Raw genomic sequence first — 19,586 nt, 5'->3', positions numbered from 1 at the left:
CAAAGTTACATGAGAATGATACATGGTTATATGGAAATGTTACCGCGATTTATCCACGAGCGGGCGCCTGGCCCTGGGGCTGTGCTGACAAACCCGGGTGCCTGAGGCCAGCGTGGGGCAGGCTGCGCCGGGCCGTGGGGGCTGGCTGGGGGGGGCGTGACGGGCGGAGAATAGCTGTTGTGCTGAGGGACTTAGTGGCTTATGGGCTCCATTGTTGTTCACACGGGTGGGTGGCGTCTGCAGGCCAGCGACCTGCCCTGTGCCAGTCGCTGTCTTTGTGTCAGGCTGAATGGCGACGTTGCTGGAAAACACCCCACTGCTGCAGCCCTGCTCAGCCCCCCCCATGCCCCTCTTGGCCTGGCAATGCATGACCCTAGATCCGGGGCCAGCGCTGGGCTGTCAGCACCCCGGGGGTCTGAATTCACTGGCCACGCTTTTCCAGAGAAGCTTTTCCTGGGGTCCCTGGGTGACTGGGACCAAAAGCAAACGCTTCCCAGTTCTCTGCAGGTCGGGCCTGGGCAGTGCAACACGGCCTGTGTCTGCAGAGCGGGCCGGAGCCTGGCCCGGCCATTCCGAAGTCGGGGGGAGGCCGGCTGGGGGTGGAAGGTGCTCGGGCCGGGGGACTTACACAGGCGGCTGCACACAGGGTCTCACAGACCAAGCCCTGCCCCCTGACTCGGAGCACGGCCCGGGTGTCGCTGCGGCTGCTTCCGAGGGGTCCCGAACAGGCACGTTTCTCTCCAGAGCAGGAAGGGATCGGCAAAGCAGGTGAGACGGACGAGGGGGCGAGGTGCAGCCCAGGAAGTGATTTCGGGGGGCAGCCCTGGCCCTGCCCAGGGCCTTTCTGTTACTGCTTGTCTCTGCTCGTCCCGGGGGCCGCACAATTCTGGGTGTGGAAGGAGTTCTTGCCGCTTGTCTCCTTCAGCAATCCAGGTGCAGCTCCCTGGCTCTCCTGCCAGGCCCGATGCAGCTGGGCACGAGGCAGGGACGGGACACCGCAGATACCAAAGCAGTGAGCCTGGTAGGCTGGGCGAGGGGCACGTGTCGCACTCCCGCCCTCTGTTCGCTTTGTCCCCCGGCACCTCCATTGTGCCCGCAAGTTGCCGCCCTTTGCTATCGGCTGAGCTCTGCACTCCGCAGGGAGCCGCGCTGGATTCGGAGTTACTGGGGCCCTGCGTGCAAAGAGCATTTGGGGCCCCTCCCATCCCAGGGCCCCAACTGACTGTGGGGGGTGTCCCACGTGTTAATCCACCACTGTCGAAGGGGTGAGGGGGTCAGCTCCTTCCTACGGAGCAGCTGGGGCTGGGTACTCAGGGCCCACGTTCCGGAGACCCATGACCCCAGGGGCCTGGGGATGTGGTACCAGGCCGGGCGGCTTTCCACAGGGAGCGTGCTACAGCCACAAGAGCTGGGGCCTGCAGTCTCTGCCCTCCCGGGGGCAGGGGGCTGCAGCCAGGCTGGGCAGAGTCTGAGCCAGGCCTGGCTGGAGTCCAGCATGGAAGGGTCCCCAAAAATCCACTTCCTGGGCAAGGGCTGGAATCACCCCCCTCCCCCAGGCTTCCCAAAGCCAGGGGGTTGCTACAGGGGGCATAGCTCAGTGGTTTGAGCATTGGCCTGCTAAATCCAGGGTTGTGAGTTCAATCCTTGCAGAGGCCAGTTAGGGATTTGGGGCAAAAATTTGTCAGGGATGGTACTTGGTCCTGCTGTGAAGGCAGGGGACTGGACTCGATGACCTGGCTCCCTTCCAGTTCTAGGAAACAGGCATCTCCATTAACTTAAAAAATGTATAATTGTAAATCCACCTTGTTCCTTCTGTGCTGGCATAATCCCATGGACTGGGGGGGTGACAGCACAGTGGGGAGCCCCAACCCTGCTCCCCCATCTGCAGCCAGACGTGACTCCACCAGCCAGTAGAGAAAAAATGGGTCTATTGCTTCTCCAAGATACAGCCCAGCTCAGGTTTGATGTAGGGATCGGATAGGTTGACAGCCCTAGTTCCCTTGGGGGGAGGGACTCACAGGCCCCTGAACACCCTGTACTGGTTTTAGTCTCCTTCCTCCACACTCCCACTGCCCCCCGGCCAGTGTCTCTGCCTCCCTCCCTTTGTCTCTCCCCTGGGAAGAGCCTTGTTAATTGCTCAGGCTGGGACTAGGTGTCTGGGCCGGGGCACGTGGGGGTGAGTCAGTGGGAATAAGAACGGCCGTACTGGGTCAGACCAAAGGTCCATCTAGCCCAGTATCCTGTCTGCCCACAGTGGCCAGCACCAGCACCAGGTGCCCCAGAGAGGGTGGACTGAAGACAATGATCAAGCGATTTGTCTCCTGCCATCCCTCTCCAGCCTCTGACAAACAGAGGCCAGGGACACCATTTCTACTCCCTTGCCAATAGCCTTTTATGGACCTAACCTCTATGAAACTATCTAGCTTCTCTTTAAACTCTGTTCTAGTCCTAGCCTTCACAGCCTCCTCTGGCAAGGAGTTCCACAGGTTGACTCACACCTCAGCCAGGTGGGGACACCGGGTTACAGAGCAGACAGCCCCCCCCCCCCCCCACTACATCACAAGGGGACAAGGGGTATCTGGGAGGCCAGGGGGTAATGCCATGGGCCAGGGAGGGGGAGGTAATGCCAGGGGCTAGGGGGGAATCTTAGGGTGGCCCTTACATGTTACCACCCCCCCCCCATCCAAACTGACCACGCCCCCCTCTGCATACGGAATGGGGCGCGGTTAGTCCCGTCGCCCCGCCCCTGGGCGGGTCCCAGCCGGGCTATATAAGGCAGGTGCGCGAGACACTGCAGCAGACGAAGCTTCTCGCCGAGACCTCGTCGCTCAGACTCGGCGTGAGAGCCCCTCGCTGCTGCGCCATGGTGAGCGCCGGGGGAGCTGGAACCGGGCCGGGGGAGCTGGAGCCCGGGCGAGGGGGGCGCTGGAACCGGGCCGGGGGAGCTGGAGGCCGGGCGGGGGGGCGCTGGAACCGGGCCGGGGGGGAGCTGGAGCCTGGGCGGGGGGAGCCCGGGCGAGGGGGGCGCTGGAACCGGGCCGGGGGGAGCCTGGGCGGGGAGGGGGGGGGCGCTGGAGCCTGGGCGGGGGGGGCGCTGGAGCCCGGGGGGGGAGGGGCGCTGGAGCCGGGCGGGGGGAGCTGGAGGCTGGGCGGGGGGGCCGGTTTCCTGCGCGGCCTGGGCTCCCCATGACGCAGGGCGCGCGAAGCGGAAGGTCCCCGGGCTCGGACGCCTGGGTTCCCGCGGGGGGGGGGGGGACGAGTCTCTGCGCGGGGGGGCATCGCAGCAGGTGCCGCTCCGGGCTGGCGCAGGGCGGAGTCCGGGCGCTCCCCGCGGGCCGGGCCGGGCCGGGCGCGCCACGCAGCAGGGCCGCGCTGCCTGAGCGCTTCCTGCGCGCCTCGCGGCCGACGGGCAGGGCCAGCTGCGCAGCGGCGGGGGGGCTGCGGCGGGGCGCGGGTTATTAATAGGCGGGTGGCGGGCCGGGCTCCTGGCCAAGGCGGACGCGGGGGGCGGGGGGCTTTAAAGGGCCAGCGGCCCCCGGCTGCCCTGGGGACGGGGCCTCGCGCCGGTGCCCGGCCGGGGGTCTCGGCTGGAGCGTGGCCCCTTCCCGGGCCCGCGAGGGGCGCTGCCGTGAGCGGCCTTGGCTCAGCCCCGCGCGCCTGGCTCGGGGGGTTTCCTGCCAGCGCCCCAGGGTGCGTGCGGCGGCGGGAAGGGGCCTGGCGGGGGTGGGGCGCGCGCTTTCAAAGCCTTCCTGGTTGGTCGGTCGGGTGCATTCAAACCTCCGCTGCGCCCGGGCGGGGCGCGGCTCCAGCCGCCAGCTCCGCACTGCCCGGCCGGGCCCTGCGCAGCTCCGCCTGGGGCGCCCCCGGCCGGGGCAGGGCCGCGGATGCCCCTTGTAAGGCCTCAGTGGGGGGCTGGAGCGCTGGGGGGGTCAGCCCCACGGATCGGGGCACTTCCTCCTTGTGGCTTCCCCATCAGCTTTGAGCCTGTGCCTGAGGCCGGGTTGAGCGGAGGGGCCTCGCCTGGGGGGTCTCTGGCTGCTGCAGGGACCCTGGCGCGTGGGGGGGGGTCTGGGTTCCTCTTCTTCGGGAGCAAAGGCAGCGTCTGGGCTGTGACCCTGCCAGCAGCAACCCCCCCCCCCCCCCCCCAGCACAGGCAGCTCCTTGCACACAGCTGCTGCCTGGCCTGGATGCGGCTCCAGTCCCCCCCGCCTGCCCCCCCCCCCGTGTCTCCTCCACCCCCGCTCTAGGGTGCAGGTCCGCGTGGCTGGCGGAAGGGCCTTTGCCCAGGACAGCACTGGCAGGGAGGCTGCCGTGGGACTGGGAGCCAGCCTCTCCTGGGCCCTGCGGCAGGCTGGCTGAGTCAGGCTGCGTGGGTGGGACTGCAGCTCACACCTTAGGTATGTGCTGCCAGCCCAGCACCTGCCCGAGCACTGAACGGCTGCAGGGCTGGCTCCTCCCAGGCTGCTGCAGTGGAGCCCTGGGCTGAGCCCTGGGCTGCTCCCTGCTTGGTGGGAGCCTCACCCCTGCCCTGGGAGGCTCTGGGCTGGGCACAAGGAGGGGCATGGCCCCCCCTCGCTGGGCCTCGCTTCCTCCCCACACCTGCTCCGTGCCCTGGGAGCTCAGGGGCGCCATGTACTGCAGCTGAGCTGGGGGGGCACAGGCAAGAGGTCAGGGCTGTGGCCAGCCTGCCCAGGAGCATGGCAGGCAATGGGCTCTGGATCCTGGCTGCCCATGCGTGCCCTGTGTGCGCCGCTTGTGGGGGCGGGGAGCACGGCTCTGCTCCTCCCCCACTCCTGCAGTCTGTGCTAGCTGCAGCGGGGGCGGGCACGCAGCGTGGCAGCCATTCGGAGCTGCCAGATTTCCCTGGGTGGCTTCTTGGGGCTGCACCCACCAGCGGGCCCCTGCGGGGAGCAGCATCTCCATGTGGCTGGCATATGGGCATGGAATCCCAGGAGCCCTCTGCTGTGGGCGGGGCAGCTGGGAGGGACCAGCCCTCTGGGGACCTGTTGATGCTGTCGGGGGCTGCTGGGCCTGGTGGCGGGGGAGCCCCCCCTCGCTGGCTGGGGGCTGCTGGGCCTGGTGGCGGGGGAGCCCCCCCCTCGCTGGCTGGGGGCTGCTGGGCCTGGTGGCGGGGGAGCCCCCCCCTCGCTGGCTGGGGGCTGCTGGGCCTGGTGGCGGGGGAGCCCCCCCCTCGCTGGCTGGGGGCGGCTGGGCCTGGTGGCGGGGGAGCCCCCCCCTCGCTGGCTGGGGGCGGCTGGGCCTGGTGGCGGGGGAGCCCCCCCCCTCGCTGGCCGGGGGCGGCTGGGCCTGGTGGCGGGGGAGCCCCCCCCCTCGCTGGCCGGGGGCTGCTGGGCCTGGTGGCCGGGAGGCACCTCACTAGCCTGTCTCTCCCTCTCCCTGCAGCGTGAGTGTATCTCAGTCCATGTCGGCCAGGCCGGCGTCCAGATGGGCAACACCTGCTGGGAGCTGTACTGCCTGGAACACGGGATCCAGCCCGACGGGCAGATGCCCAGTGAGAAGACCATCGGGGGAGGGGACGACTCCTTCACCACCTTCTTCTGTGAGACGGGCGCTGGGAAGCACGTGCCCAGGGCCATCTTCGTGGACCTGGAGCCCACCGTGATTGGTGAGCAGGGGAGGGGCCCCGCTCGCTGCGCCCAGCCTGCTGGGCTACCCTGCTCCGGCAGTGCCAGGCCCTCCCCAGCTGGCAGGGGCAGCATGGTGCATGCCAGGCTGGCTCTGTCGGTGCCCAGAGAAACCGGCCCAGCCGGCCGGGCTGCTCCTCGAACAGGCCTGGACAGCTCAGGGTTCCAGAAACGCCAGGCCCTGGCAAGTGCCTCTCGCAGGCGGTGCCCTCTGCCCTCCTCCTGGGGGGCAGACACCTCCCTTCCGGCCATGCGCACCTGCCCAGGTGGGGGGGGGGAGTGGCGTTGCCAGGAAGCTGGTGCCAGCCCCGTGTTGCGCTGCCAAGGAGTCTTATCCGTGCAGTAATGGGGGGCATCACACTGCTGGCCTGGAGCCCCGTCCCACACCCCTCCCTTTGCCTCTCCTAGATGAGATTCGGACAGGCATCTACCGCCAGCTCTTCCACCCCGAGCAGCTCATCACAGGCAAGGAAGACGCTGCCAATAACTACGCTCGTGGGCACTACACCATTGGCAAGGAGATCATCGACCAGGTGCTGGACCGGATCCGCAAGCTGGTGAGCGACCTGTGTGCATGGGGGGGGAGGGGGGGGTGTCCTTTGTCCTGGCCCCGCCCCGCCATGGGGGTAGTGAGGCTCCAGCTTCTGGTTGGGAGTCGTAACCTGGTTAGACATGCTCCTGGCTGGGGCCCTTGGCCAGGCTTGGACGTGGGGCTGTGGGGCTCCCTGCTCGGGGACCTGGGTGACTCGGGCTTGTTCTTCCCGTGGTGGGGGAGCTGGTGGAAGTCACCTGGTCCGGCTGGGCCATGTCTGCTCCAGCCTGGACTGGCTGCTAGTTGGTGTGGTGAGCTCTGACATCCTTCTCCTGGCAGTCCGACCAGTGCACGGGGCTGCAGGGCTTCCTGGTCTTCCACAGCTTCGGCGGGGGCACCGGCTCGGGGTTCACCTCCCTGCTCATGGAGCGTCTCTCCGTGGACTACGGCAAGAAGTCCAAGCTGGAGTTCGCCATCTACCCTGCGCCCCAGGTCTCCACGGCGGTGGTGGAGCCCTACAACTCCATCCTGACCACCCACACCACCCTGGAGCACTCGGACTGCGCCTTCATGGTGGACAACGAGGCCATCTACGACATCTGCCGCCGCAACCTGGACATCGAGCGCCCCACCTACACCAACCTGAACCGCCTGATCAGCCAGATCGTGTCCTCCATCACCGCCTCCCTGCGATTCGACGGAGCCCTCAACGTAGATCTGACAGAGTTCCAGACCAACCTGGTGCCCTACCCCCGCATCCACTTCCCGCTGGCCACTTACGCCCCGGTCATCTCGGCCGAGAAGGCCTACCATGAGCAGCTCTCCGTGGCTGAGATCACCAACTCCTGCTTCGAGCCTGCCAACCAGATGGTGAAGTGCGACCCCCGCCACGGGAAATACATGGCCTGCTGCCTGCTGTACCGTGGGGACGTGGTGCCCAAGGACGTCAATGCTGCCATCGCTGCCATCAAAACCAAGCGCTCCATCCAGTTTGTGGACTGGTGCCCCACCGGCTTCAAGGTGGGCATCAACTACCAGCCCCCGACAGTGGTGCCCGGGGGCGACCTGGCCAAGGTGCAGCGGGCCGTCTGCATGCTGAGCAACACCACGGCCATCGCGGAGGCCTGGGCCCGGCTGGACCACAAGTTCGACCTGATGTACGCCAAGCGGGCCTTCGTGCACTGGTACGTGGGCGAGGGCATGGAGGAGGGGGAGTTCTCCGAGGCCCGGGAGGACATGGCTGCGCTGGAGAAGGATTACGAGGAGGTGGGGATTGACTCTTACGAGGACGAAGAGGAGGGGGAGGAGTACTGAGGCTGGGCCCTGCTCTGTTAACTGCAAAATCCCTCTAGGAAAATAAAGTCTCCTTGGTTGCAAACCCACCCCAAGCTGTGGCTGTTCTTGCTGGGGGAGGGGCGGGGGCTGAAGGCCCACCCCTACAGCTGAGGGCAGTGGCTGGCCAGGCCTGCGGGGGTGGGGAAGGGGCTATCCCCCTGCTCTCTGCCTGGAAGGGAAGGGCCCTGCTGGGCGGCACAGTTCTGTGCACAGCGTGTCCGGCCAGTTCCCTGGTCCATCACGCCGGGCATGCGGCCGTGTGGGGAGCTCAGCACTGCCTGCCCGTGCTGGTGGGCAGCCGAGGACCATGGGGCCTGGTGCCAGGGGTGGGGCTGCAGGAGCCTGGGACTGCAGGGGGTTGCCCCTCCCCCACTGCTGGCTGGGCAGGGCCCTGGCTGTTGGCCCAGCAGCTGGGGGCCCAAAGTCCAGTCCTGGGTGCAGGTGGGAGTTGGCTGCTGGCTGGGCCACCTGCCTGTCCCGAGCATTGCTCTGCCTGTGGGGCGGTGGGTGGCACTGGGGCCCCTGCTCTCCCCACAGCCCACGGGAGGGAGGGGGGTTAACAATAGCTGGTCTGCTCCCAGCTGTGAGCACAGCCTGGGGCCATGGCTCTGCCAACACCTGGCCCAGGCCCCCTCTTCTGCTCTGGAACAATGGGGGGTGACCCCCACCTCTGGTGCAGGCCAGTGGGGGGCTGGGGTACAGGAACATGGCTCTAGAACTGGAAGGTGCTCAGGGCTGGGGGCTCCTCTGTGCCAGTCATGGCAGCTGCAGGGCCTGGGGAAGACACATGTGCCCCCTGCAGGGATCTTGCCCAGGCCGCCTTGGGGTCCTCCCCTGCCAACAGCTGCCTCCTGCAGCCCAGCTTTGACCCAAGCTAGGGGAAGCCCAGGGGGGCTCCACTCGGCACCAGCCCCGCAGCTCCCACTTGCCCCCTCCCCAGCTGTGTGTGTGTGTGGGGGGGGGGGTCACAGAATCTCAGAGCCAGGCCAGTCTCCACACGCTTTATTGGACCAAACCCAGCCAGGCCCTGGGGCTGCCATGGCCTGACCCCACCCCCCTTCCCGCAGGAGATGGGCAGCAGACCCAGGGGCTGCCCCTAGCTCTGGCTGAGGGGCAGAAGGCCACTAACTGCTGGGGGCAGCGGAAGGGCTCACCTCTCCAGACAGCCCCAGAGCTTGGGGCTCAGCACATGCCTGGCCACCCCTTGCTGAGGCCCCAGCAGCAGAGTGGGTGCCCGAGGTGGTCCTGAAGCGGCAGGCGCGGGCAGGGCTCCACCCCGCAGGCCTGGTCTTGCTTTTAACCTCCAGCTCAGTCTTACAAGCAGTTCAGCCTCCACACGCAGTGCTGGCCCGGCCCCAGGCTCAGATCCGGGTGGTGGCCTGGCCCCTCAAGGCTGGCTGCAGCCCCTCCAGCTGGTCCAGTATCTGGGAGACATGAGGCCGCTCCTGAGGGTTCACCACCATCATGGAGGAGAGCAGGTGCTCCAGGCTGGCCGAGTACCTGCAGGAGGCACATGCATGAGGCAGGGCCCCCCAGAGGGGTGAGCGCACAGCTACCGGCCCCGGGTGGGGGCAGCCAGGCCCGCTCCTCACCTGCCAGTGGGGGGCACGCGGAGCTGGTTCTGTACAGCCAGCGCCACGCTGTCGCCCTTCTGGAAGACCATGTCGAAGGGGCCCTCCCCGAACATCATGCAGTACAGCACGCAGCCTAGGGACTGAAGGGGACAGGGTCAGCCCGGCCCAGGCAGCGCCCGGGAGGGGAGCAGCGGCCCTGCCGCGGGGCCTTACCCAGATGTCGGTGCGCTCGTCGATGACGCAGTCACTCTCCACTGTGAAGAGCTCCGGGGCCCGGTACGAGATGGTGCAGCGCTGAGCCGCCCAGTCCTGGGAGGGGAGGGCACAGCATGAGCCCACACTGGGGAGGGCTGTCCCCAGTGACTACTCAGAGCTCTTAGCAGGGGGAGGGGGGCAGGAGGCCTGTGACTGGCATGGGGGGGGGGCTAGATGGGGCCCCTGCTCCAGGAGCAGGGCTGGAGAGCCCCTGCTGGGGAGAGGTCTCAGCCCAAGCAGCTGATCTTCCCACAGGGAGGGGCCACAGAGCCGGGTGCCTCCTACCTGCACAGCCATGGCCTGGCGGGAGCCCTTGACCTCAATGCGGGCCCGGTTCATGGAGCCCAGGTCCATCAGCACTGGCTGCTCCGCGTCATCCAGCAGCACGTTGGTGGGCTTCAGGTCCCTGTGGGGACAGAGAGTGAGTTCCCCAGAGGGGCAGGCCCCGCCCCCGCAGGCCCGGGGGGCTCACCTGTGGGCGTAGCCCTTGGCGTGAATGGCCTGCAGCCCCTGGCAGATGCCCTGGAGAAGGGGGAGGATCCGCTCCTCAGGCAGGAAGGAGCCTTTGTCTCGCAGAGCTTCCACCTCACTCCACAGGGTCCCCCTCTGGCGAGCAGACAGGCAGGTGCTTAATGAGCAGCCACTCCCGGCAGGGCCACAGCCCCTTCCCTCCTCCAGCTGCAGCAGGGATGCACCAGGCCCTAAGAGCCTGCTGCTAACAGGTCTCGGGGGCAGCTCAGGAGAGGGATGAAGTGCAGCCGTGGCCCAGCAAGCAGCTGCTCTAATTGTCCCTGCTGACAGGCCAGGGCAGCAATGCTGCACAGACTCAAACCTGGGGAACTCCCTGCCGTAAGTGACCAGAGAGGCCAGACAGTGCTGGTCTCCTGATAGAGCGGATGCCCCTTTCTAAAAGCTATGTGCCTGACCCAAGACACCAGGCCCAGCCAGGTGCTGAGCCAGCCAGGCCGTTCCTGCTTCTGGCCCGCATGCGGGATGGCTGCGTGGGGCCCCCTGCATGCCCTCACCCTGCTGGCGCTGACCCAGGTGCAATGAGGAGGCCAGGTGGGCAGGGCAGGGCTGCTGGGAGACAGTGACCCCTCTCCCAGCAGGAGAGACCTGGGGGCACATCTCACACTCCTTTGTGATTGGCCTAGAGAGCTGGCCTCCAAAGGCTACAGCTCCCAGCATGCATTGCTGCGTTGGGCTCCCAGGCCAGCAGCAATCAGGGCTGTAAAAATGGTACCAAACTGACCCATTGTGTAAGGGGGCTCCTGGCAGCCCCAGGCAGAGCAGAACCGGGAATCCCCGCTTACCCGCTTGCGTCCCCAGCAGCAAAGTGCCCCCTTGGCTCCAAATGGAGCCGGGCCTTGTCTCAGCCCTGCCCAGGAGACAGGGTGGCCTTACCCTGAGGAAGGGCAGCAGCAGCCAGGCCTCGTGTTTGGGCCCCTTCTCCACCATGCAGTGGGCCTCCAGCTGCAGGATGTTGGGGTGGTCGAAGAGCTGGTGCATCTCCACCTCGTGCAGGGCTCCCTGGCGGTCCTCCTTGTCATGGCACAGGATGCGCTTCAGGGCATAGAACCGGCCGTCCTGCAGCCCCTCCACCAAGTCCACGTAGCTGAAGCCCCTAGAGGCAGAGAGGGGGTGAGGGGCAGGAACAGCTCCCAGCTAGGGCTGGCGACAGAATAGAAGACCATTCCATGGCTTAGGAGAGAGTCTGGCAACAGACCCCCTTGGCTTAACCAGGAGACCTTCCCTGCTCTCAATCAAAATGGAGTCCTATAAAGAGTGAAAACTATGACAAAGGGGCTGTGTCTGGACTGGCCACTTTTTCAGGAAAATCAGCCGCTTTTCCAGAAAAACTTGCCAGCTGTCTACACTGGCTGCTTGAATTTCCGCAAAAGCCCTGAGGATCTCATGGAAGGTTGTCAGTGCTTTTGCGGAAATACTGTGCTGCTCCCGTTCAGGCAAAAGTCTTTTTCCGAAAGACTTCTGCGCAAAAGGGCCAGTGTAGACAGCTCAGATTTGTTTTCCACAAAAAAGCCCCGATCACGAAAATGGCCATCGGGGCTTTTTTGTGGAAAAGCGCGTCTAGATTGGCACGGACGCTTTTCCACAAAAAAGTGCTTGTGCAAAAGCGTCCTCCAATCTAGACATTCTGTTCTGAAAATGCTTTAACGGAAAACTTTTCCGTTAAAAGCATTTGCGGAAAATCATGCCAGTCTAGATGTAGCCTGGATGAATATAGGCGAACACCACAGGTGTGCAGGTGCAAGATTAGCAAGGCAAAGGCACAAAATGAACTTGTTACCTAGACGACTTTTCTATAAACATATTAGAAGCACGAGGAAGACCAAGGAGAGGGTAGGCCCACTGCTCCGTGAGGAGGGAAACTTGGAAGTGGCAGAGGTGCTTAATGACTTCTTTGTTTTGGTTTTCACCAAGAAGTCTGGGGGAATGCCTACCAGTGAATGCTAGTGGGAAGGGGGTAGGTTTAGAAGGTAAAATAAAAATTAGATGTCTGCAAGTCAGCAGAGCTATTCAAGGAGTTGGAATATTCAAGGAGCTGATAGCTAAAGGCTCGGATACCTCCTCTATCACCTTTGAAAGGCCATGGAAGTTAGGAGAGATTCCAGAGGACTAGAAAAGGACAAATCTAGTGCTCATCTATAAAAAGGGAAATAAGATCAACCCAGGTGGACACAGTATACCTAGACTTTAGTAAGGCATTTGATATGGTCTTACATGATCTCATCAATGAACTAGGCAAATACAATGTAGCTGGGGCCACTATAAGGTGGGTGCCTAACCGGCTGGATAACCGTACTCAGAGTAGTTTTTAACAGTTCACAGTCATGCTGGAAAGGTATCACAAGTGGGGTTCCGCAGGGGTCTGTTTTGGGACTGGCTCTGTTCAATATCTTCATCAACTATTTACATACTGGCATAGAGAGGACACTTCTTAAGTTTGCAGCTGATCCCAAGCTGGGAGGGGTGGCGGGTGCTTTGGAGGACAGAGACATAATTCAAAATGATCTGGAGAAAGGGTCTGAGGTCAATAGGATGAAGTTTAATATGGACAAATGCAAAGTGCTCAACTTAAAAAGGAACAATCCGTGTCTCTCACACAGAACGGGAAGCGACTGTCTAGGAAGGAGTCCTGCAGAAAGGGATCTAGGGGTCATACTGGACCACAGGCTACATATGAGTCAATAGTGTGTCTCTCTTGCAAAACAAGCAAACAAGATTCTGGGCTGCATGAACAGGCATGCTGTGAGCCAGATAGGAGAAGTCATTCCTCTGCTCTACTCTGAGCTGGTTGGGCCTCAACTGGAGTCTTGTGTCCAGTTCTGGGCACCACATTTCAAGAAAGACCTGGAGAAATTGGAGACGATCCACAGAACATAAAAACAGCTAGACTGGGTCAAACCAAAGGTCCATCCAGCCCAGGGTCCTGTCGGCCGACAGTGGCCAATATCAGGTGCCCCAGAGGGAGGGGACACAACAGGGAATCCTCACGTGATCCCTCCTGTCACCCATTTCCATAGAAACAGAGGCTATGGGTACCATTCCTCCCCATTCCGGCTAACAGCCACTGATGGACCTAACCTCCATGAATCTATCTAGTTCTTTTTTGAACTCTGTGAAAGTCTTAGCCTTCACCGCATCCTCTGGCGAGGAGTTCCGCAGGTTGACTGTGCACTGAGTGAAGAAAAACTTCCTTTGGTTTGTTTTAAGCCTGCTGCCCATTAATTTCATTGGGTGGACCCTAGTTCTTAGATTGTGGGAATATGTAGATAACTTTCCCTTATTCACTTTTTCCACACCAATCATGATTTTATAGATCTCTATCAATTCCCCCCTAGTCTCCTCTTTTCTAAGCTGAAAAGTCTGTCTTTTTAATCTTTCTTCATATGGGACCGATTCCAAATCCCTCATCATTTTTGTTGCTCTTCTCTGAACCTTTTCCAATGCCAAGAGATCTTTTTTTGAGATGAGGCGACATCTTTACGCAGCATTCAAGATGTGGGCGTACTATGGTTTTATATAGAGGCACTAAGATATTTTCTGTCTTATTCTCAATCTCTTTTTTCATTATTTGTAACGTTCTATTTGCTGTTTTGACGGCTGCTGCACACGGAGTGGATGTTTGCAGAGGACTCTCCACAATGACTCCAAGAGCTCTCGCTTGAGTAGTCGTAGCTAAATTAGTCCCCATTGCATGTCTAGTTGGGATTATTCTTTCCAACGTGCGTTACTTCACATTTATCAGCATTACATTTCATTTGCCAGTTTGTTGCCCAATCACAGTTTGGTGAGATCCTTTTGGTGAGATCCAGTCTGCTTTGGTCTTAACCGTCTTGAGCAGTTTGGGATCATCTGCAAATTTTGCCACCTCTCCAGATCATGTATAAAGTTGAATAGGATGGGTCCCAGGACAGACAGCTGGAGGACCCCACTAGTTACCTCTCTCCACTCAGAATACTGACCATTTATTTCTACCCTTTACTTCCCTCTTATCCCATGACAACTTACTTTGCTTAAGAGCCTGTGGTGAGGGACCTTGTCGAATGCTTTCAGGAAATCTAAGTGCACTATAGCCACTGGCTCTCCCTTGTCCACATGTTTTTGACCCCCTCAAAGAACTCCAGCAGATTAGTAAGGCAGGATTTCCCTTTACAGACACCATGTTGACTTCCCCCAACAAATTTTTCATTTGTGTGTCTGACAATTTTATTCTTTACTGTGGTTTCAACTAATTTGTCCGGTACTGATGTTAGACTTACCGGTCTGTAATTGCCAGGATCACCTCTAGAGCCCTTTTTAAATATTGGCGTCACGTTGGCTACCTTCCAGTCATTAGGTATGGAAGCTGATTTAAAGGATAGGTTACAAACCACAGATAATCGTTCAGCAATTTCCCATTGGAGTTCTTTCAGAACTCTTGGGTGAATGCCATCTGATCCCAGTGACTTGTTAGGCTGTGTCTACACTGACATGATTTTGTGCAAATACTTTTAACGGAAACATTTTTCCGTTAAAAGTATTTGTGTGAGAGAGCGTCTATACTGGCATGTGCCTTTATGCAAAAGATGTAACATGCCTGTCTACACTGGCCTTCTTGCGCAAGAATACTTGCGCAAGAGGACTTATCCCTGAGCGGGAGCATCAGAGTATTTACGCAAGAACCACTGATTTTGTACATTAAAGTCAGTGTTCTTGCGCAAATACTTGCGGCCAGTGTAGACAGGTGGCAAGATTTTGCGCAAAAGCAAGTGCTTTTGCGCAAAATCTTGCCAATGCAGACACAGCCTTCTTGTTAAGTTTATCGATTTGTTCCACAACCTCCTCTAATGACACCTCAATTTGGGACAATTCCTCAGATCTGTCACCTAAAAAGAATGGCTCAGGTTTGGGAATCTCCCCGATATCCTCAGCAGCGAAGACTGAAGCAAAGAGTTAATTTAGCTTCTCTGCAATGACTACCATCTTTGAGTGCTCCTTTAACATCTTGATCATCCAAGAGCTCCACTGGTTGTTTAGCCAGCTTCCTGCTTCTGATGTAATTAAACATTTTGCTATTACGTTTTGGCTAGCTGCTCTTCAAATTCCTTTTGGGCTTTTCTTATTATATTTTTAAGCTTAATTTGTCAACGTTTATGCTCCTTTCTATTTTCTTCACTAGGATTTGACTTTCACTTTTTAGAAGATATCTTTTTATCTGTCACTTCTTATTTTACATGGTTAAGCCAAGCCACGGTGGCACTTTTTTGGTTCTCTTACTGTGATTTTTAATTTGGGGTATACATTTAAGTTGAGCCTCTATTATGGTGTCTCTGAACAGTTTCCATGCAGTTTGCAGGGATTTTACTTTTGTCACTGGACCTTTTCATTTCTGTTTAACTAACGTCATTTTTGTGTAGTTCCCCTTTCTGAAATGAAATGCCACAGTGTTGGGTTGCTGAGGTGTTTTTCCCACCACAGGGATGTTACATTTTATTACATTATGGTCACTATTTCCAAGCGGTCCAGTTATATTTACCTCTTGAGCCAGATCCTGTGCTCCATTTAGCACTAAGTCAAGAATACCCTCTCCCCTTGTGGGTTGCAGAAGAGCAACAAGAATGATGAAAGGTCTAGAGAACATGAGCTAGGAGGAAAGACTGAAAGAACTGAGCTTGTTTAGTTTAGAAAAGAGCAGACAGAGGGGATGAGAGCAGTTTTCAAGTATCTAAAAGGGTGTTACAAGGAGGAGGGAGGAAAATTGTTCTCCTTGGCCTCTGAAGATAGGACAAGCAGCAATGGGCTGAAATTGCAGCCAGGGTAGTAAGGAACTTCCTACCTGTCAGGTGGTTAAATACTGGAATAAATTGCCTAGGGAGGTTGTGGAATCTTCATCACTGAAGATATTTAAGAGCAGGTTAGACACACACCTGTCAGGGATGATCTAGATGTGCTTGGTCCTGCTGTGAGGGCAGGGGACTGGACTTGATGACCTCTCAAGGTCCCTTCCAGTGCTACATTCTATTCTATGATTAACCACTAAGCCTGGGCTTATTGGCTAATCTTGTCGACTACTCACATTCCCCCCTCCCACCCGCTACCGCTGTAACAGAGCAGGAGCTGTTGCCCATGAGAAGCTGGCTTAAAAATCAGCAACCCCCCCTCCTCACACTGCTGCCTCTCTCAGAACCATCAGTAGGGGGGGCAAGGAGGAGCAGAGGGGGCTACCATGAAGCAGCCTCTGTCCACGGGGGAGTCTGAACTTCCTTGCAGACCAAGGCTGCTCTATGAGATGCTGGAGCAGCCTCTGTCCAGGGGGCGGGGGAGCTCAGACCCCTGCAGACGGGCTGCTTCATGGTACCCTCCTCTGCTCCCCCCCCTTCCCTGCACTGCTGCCTCTGTATCAGAGGCAGCAGCACAGGGCAGACAGCAGCTGGTTTTTAAACTGGTTCCCCTCGCAGACAGTCTCGTGCCTGCCATCCCATGCTGCCGCCTCTGATACAGAGATATGGGTGGCATTCCCCTTGGGAATGGGGCCAAGAGCGCACTGGTTGCTAGCTCCGCCTCCTGTTGAATAGTCGTGTAACTGCTAAAATGTCAGGCGGTTACATGATTATTCAATTCCTTGCTATCTCACATCTCTGCTCCCAAGACCTCCAGAGCAGGTGCCAGAGCCATCATCTCCAGGGACCCTGTGGTCAGGGGTGGGCCAGGCTGCTGAGGGAGAGCACAACACACCAGGGAGAACCAGGCACAGAGACAACAGCCCCTTCCACCAGCAGCATAGCAAGGGGGCATGCCCCCCGGCTCCCCCACGCTCAGCTCCCTAGCCTGTCCTCCCCCGCTCAATCCCACTGCTCCAACCCCCTCCCCTCCAATTCGCCGGCTGCCTCCCTGGCCTCACTGCCAAGGCTTCACGCAGCCCTGCTCAGCTCTGCACCACCAAGCCGTCAGCCGCCCCCCCGAGTGCCCAGCCAGGGGCAGGTGTGGGGCTGGGAAACGGGACTGGGGGGTTACCCGTCCGCTGTCACCTCACCACCTCCGCCACCCCTCCCTACTTGCAACGCTCTACCCCCCCACCACCTCACCGCCCCCCCGCACCGCTCTACCCCCCACCACCTCACCGCCCCCCCTTGCACCACTCTGCCACCCCACCTCACCGCCCCCCTGCACCGCTCTGCCCCCCACCGCCTCACCGCCCCCCCTGCACCGCTCTACCCCCCACCACCTCACCGCCCCCCTGCACCGCTCTGCCCCCCACCACCTCACCGCCCCCCTGCACCGCTCTGCCCCCCACCACCTCACCGCCCCCCCTTGCACCACTCTGCCACCCCACCTCACCGCCCCCCTGCACCGCTCTGCCCCCCACCGCCTCACTGCCCCCCCTGCACCGCTCTGCCCCCCACCGCCTCACCGCCCCCCTGCACCGCTCTACCCCCCACCACCTCACCGCCCCCCCTTGCACCACTCTGCCACCCCACCTCACCGCCCCCCTGCACCGCTCTGCCCCCCACCGCCTCACCGCCCCCCCTGCACCGCTCTACCCCCCACCACCTCACCGCCCCCCCTGCACCGCTCTGCCCCCCACCGCCTCACCGCCCCCCCTGCACCGCTCTACCCCCCACCACCTCACCGCCCCCCTGCACCGCTCTGCCCCCCACCGCCTCACCGCCCCCCTGCACCGCTCTGCCCCCCACCGCCTCACCGCCCCCCTGCACCGCTCTGCCACCCCACCTCACCGCCCCCCTGCACCGCTCTGCCCCCCACCGCCTCACCGCCCCCCTGCACCGCTCTACCCCCCACCACCTCACTGCCCCCCCTTGCACCACTCTGCCACCCCACCTCACCGCCCCCCTGCACCGCTCTGCCCCCCACCGCCTCACCGCCCCCCCTGCACCGCTCTACCCCCCACCACCTCACCGCCCCCCTGCACCGCTCTGCCCCCCACCGCCTCACCGCCCCCCCTGCACCGCTCTACCCCCCACCACCTCACCGCCCCCCTGCACCGCTCTGCCCCCCACCGCCTCACCGCCCCCCCTGCACCGCTCTACCCCCCACCGCCTCACCGCCCCCCCTGCACCGCTCTGCCCCCCACCGCCTCACCGCCCCCCCTGCACCGCTCTGCCCCCCACCGCCTCACCGCCCCCCCTGCACCGCTCTACCCCCCACCGCCTCACCGCCCCCCTGCACCGCTCTGCCCCCCACCGCCTCACCGCCCCCCTGCACCGCTCTGCCCCCCACCGCCTCACCGCCCCCCTGCACCGCTCTGCCCCCCACCGCCTCACCGCCCCCCCTGCACCGCTCTGCCCCCCACCGCCTCACCGCCCCCCCTGCACCGCTCTGCCCCCCACCGCCTCACCGCCCCCCCGCACCGCTCTGCCCCCCCACCTCACCGCCCCCCTGCACCGCTCTGCCCCCCCCTCGCCCCCCCGCACCGCTCTGCCCCCCCCTGCACCTCACCGCCCCCCCGCACCGCTCTGCCCCCCCACCTCACCGCCCCCCCGCACCGCTCTCCCCCCACCGCCTCACCGCCCCCCCGCACCGCTCTGCCCCCCCCTCGCCCCCCCGCACCGCTCTGCCCCCCCCTGCACCTCACCCCTCCCCCAGGCGCTGCAGCAGCAGGTAGCGCTGCCCCTCGATGCTGAAGCTGCCCCGCGCGCAGGCGCACAGCGCGTGGCCCGGCCCGGCCCGGCGCTGGTGGCGGAGGGGGGGGGGCCGCACCCCGGGGGTCATGACGCGAAGGCCCCGCCCCTTCCCGGCCGGCGCCTCAGCCGGAACTGCCGTCACGTCATCAGCCTGCGCCGGCTGCCCGCTAACCGTCGGGCGGGAGCGCGAGCCTCGGGGGGCGGGGCCATGAGACAGGGTCTGATTGGCCAGAGCGCAGCGAGGGGCGGGGCTGGGTCTAAACGGGAGAAAAGGGGCGGAGCTGTGAGGGGCGGGGAGGGTGGTGAAGGGGCGGGGCTGTGAGGGGCGGGGAGGGTGGCGTAGGGGTGGGAGCGAAGGGGCGGGGCTGTGAGGGGCGGGGAGGGTGGCGTAGGGGTGGGAGCGAAGGGGCGGGGCTGTGAGGGGCGGGGAGGGTGGCGTAGGGGTGGGAGCGAAGGGGCGGGGCTGTGAGGGGTGGGGAGGGTGGCGTAGGGGTAGGAGCGAAGGGGCGGGGCTGTGAGGGGCGGGGAGGGTGGCGTAGGGGTGGGAGCGAAGGGGCGGGGCTGTGAGGGGCGGGGAGGGTGGCGTAGGGGTGGGAGCGAAGGGGCGGGGCTGTGAGGGGCGGGGAGGGTGGCGTAGGGGTGGGAGCGAAGGGGCGGGGCTGTGAGGGGCGGGGAGGGTGGCGTAGGGGTAGGAGCGAAGGGGCGGGGCTGTGAGGGGCGGGGAGGGTGGCGTAGGGGTGGGAGCGAAGGGGCGGGGCTGTGAGGGGCGGGGAGGGTGGTGAAGGGGTGGGAGCGAAGGGGCGGGGCTGTGAGGGGCGGGGAGGGGGTTGAAGGGGTGGGAGCGAAGGGGCGGGGCTGTGAGGGGTGGGGAGGGTGGCGTAGGGGTGGGAGCGAAGGGGCGGGGCTGTGAGGGGTGGGGAAAGCTGAGGTACTCAATGCTTTCTTTGCCTCTGTTTTCAAAGACAAGGTCGGCTCCCAGACTCCTGCACTAGGCAACGCAGTATGGGGAGGAGGTGGGCAGCCCTCGGTGGAGAAAGAACAGGTGGGGAACTATTTCGAAAAGCTCGACAGACACAAGTCCATGGTGTGATGTAGTGGG

General features: G+C 62.3%; 2 protein-coding genes across 2 annotated transcripts; one reads left to right on the top strand and one right to left on the bottom strand.

The window, feature by feature from the left end:
* The first annotated feature begins 2,675 nt into the window (after positions 1 to 2,675).
* On the top strand, positions 2,676 to 7,559 carry LOC102463204 (tubulin alpha-4A chain). Its single transcript, XM_075917673.1, has 4 exons — positions 2,676 to 2,866; positions 5,404 to 5,626; positions 6,054 to 6,202; positions 6,517 to 7,559. Exons 1-4 carry the CDS (start codon positions 2,864 to 2,866, stop codon positions 7,489 to 7,491), a joined length of 1,350 nt encoding a protein of 449 aa, XP_075773788.1. The 5' UTR covers positions 2,676 to 2,863; the 3' UTR covers positions 7,492 to 7,559.
* Positions 7,560 to 8,499: 940 nt separating this feature from the next.
* On the bottom strand, positions 8,500 to 18,591 carry STK16 (serine/threonine kinase 16). Its single transcript, XM_075917674.1, has 7 exons — positions 18,439 to 18,591; positions 10,746 to 10,965; positions 9,814 to 9,947; positions 9,627 to 9,747; positions 9,300 to 9,395; positions 9,105 to 9,226; positions 8,500 to 9,012 (listed from the first exon to the last, which is right to left on the bottom strand). The coding sequence occupies exons 1-7, from the start codon at positions 18,573 to 18,575 to the stop codon at positions 8,874 to 8,876; spliced, it is 969 nt and encodes a 322-aa protein (XP_075773789.1). The 5' UTR covers positions 18,576 to 18,591; the 3' UTR covers positions 8,500 to 8,873.
* Between the last annotated feature and the right edge of the window lie 995 nt (positions 18,592 to 19,586).

The sequence above is a fragment of the Pelodiscus sinensis genome, unplaced genomic scaffold (genome assembly GCF_049634645.1).
Source record: "Pelodiscus sinensis isolate JC-2024 unplaced genomic scaffold, ASM4963464v1 ctg97, whole genome shotgun sequence".
NCBI classification, from domain to species: Eukaryota; Metazoa; Chordata; order Testudines; family Trionychidae; genus Pelodiscus; species Pelodiscus sinensis.
This window is presented reverse-complemented; position numbering and strand designations above follow the sequence as displayed.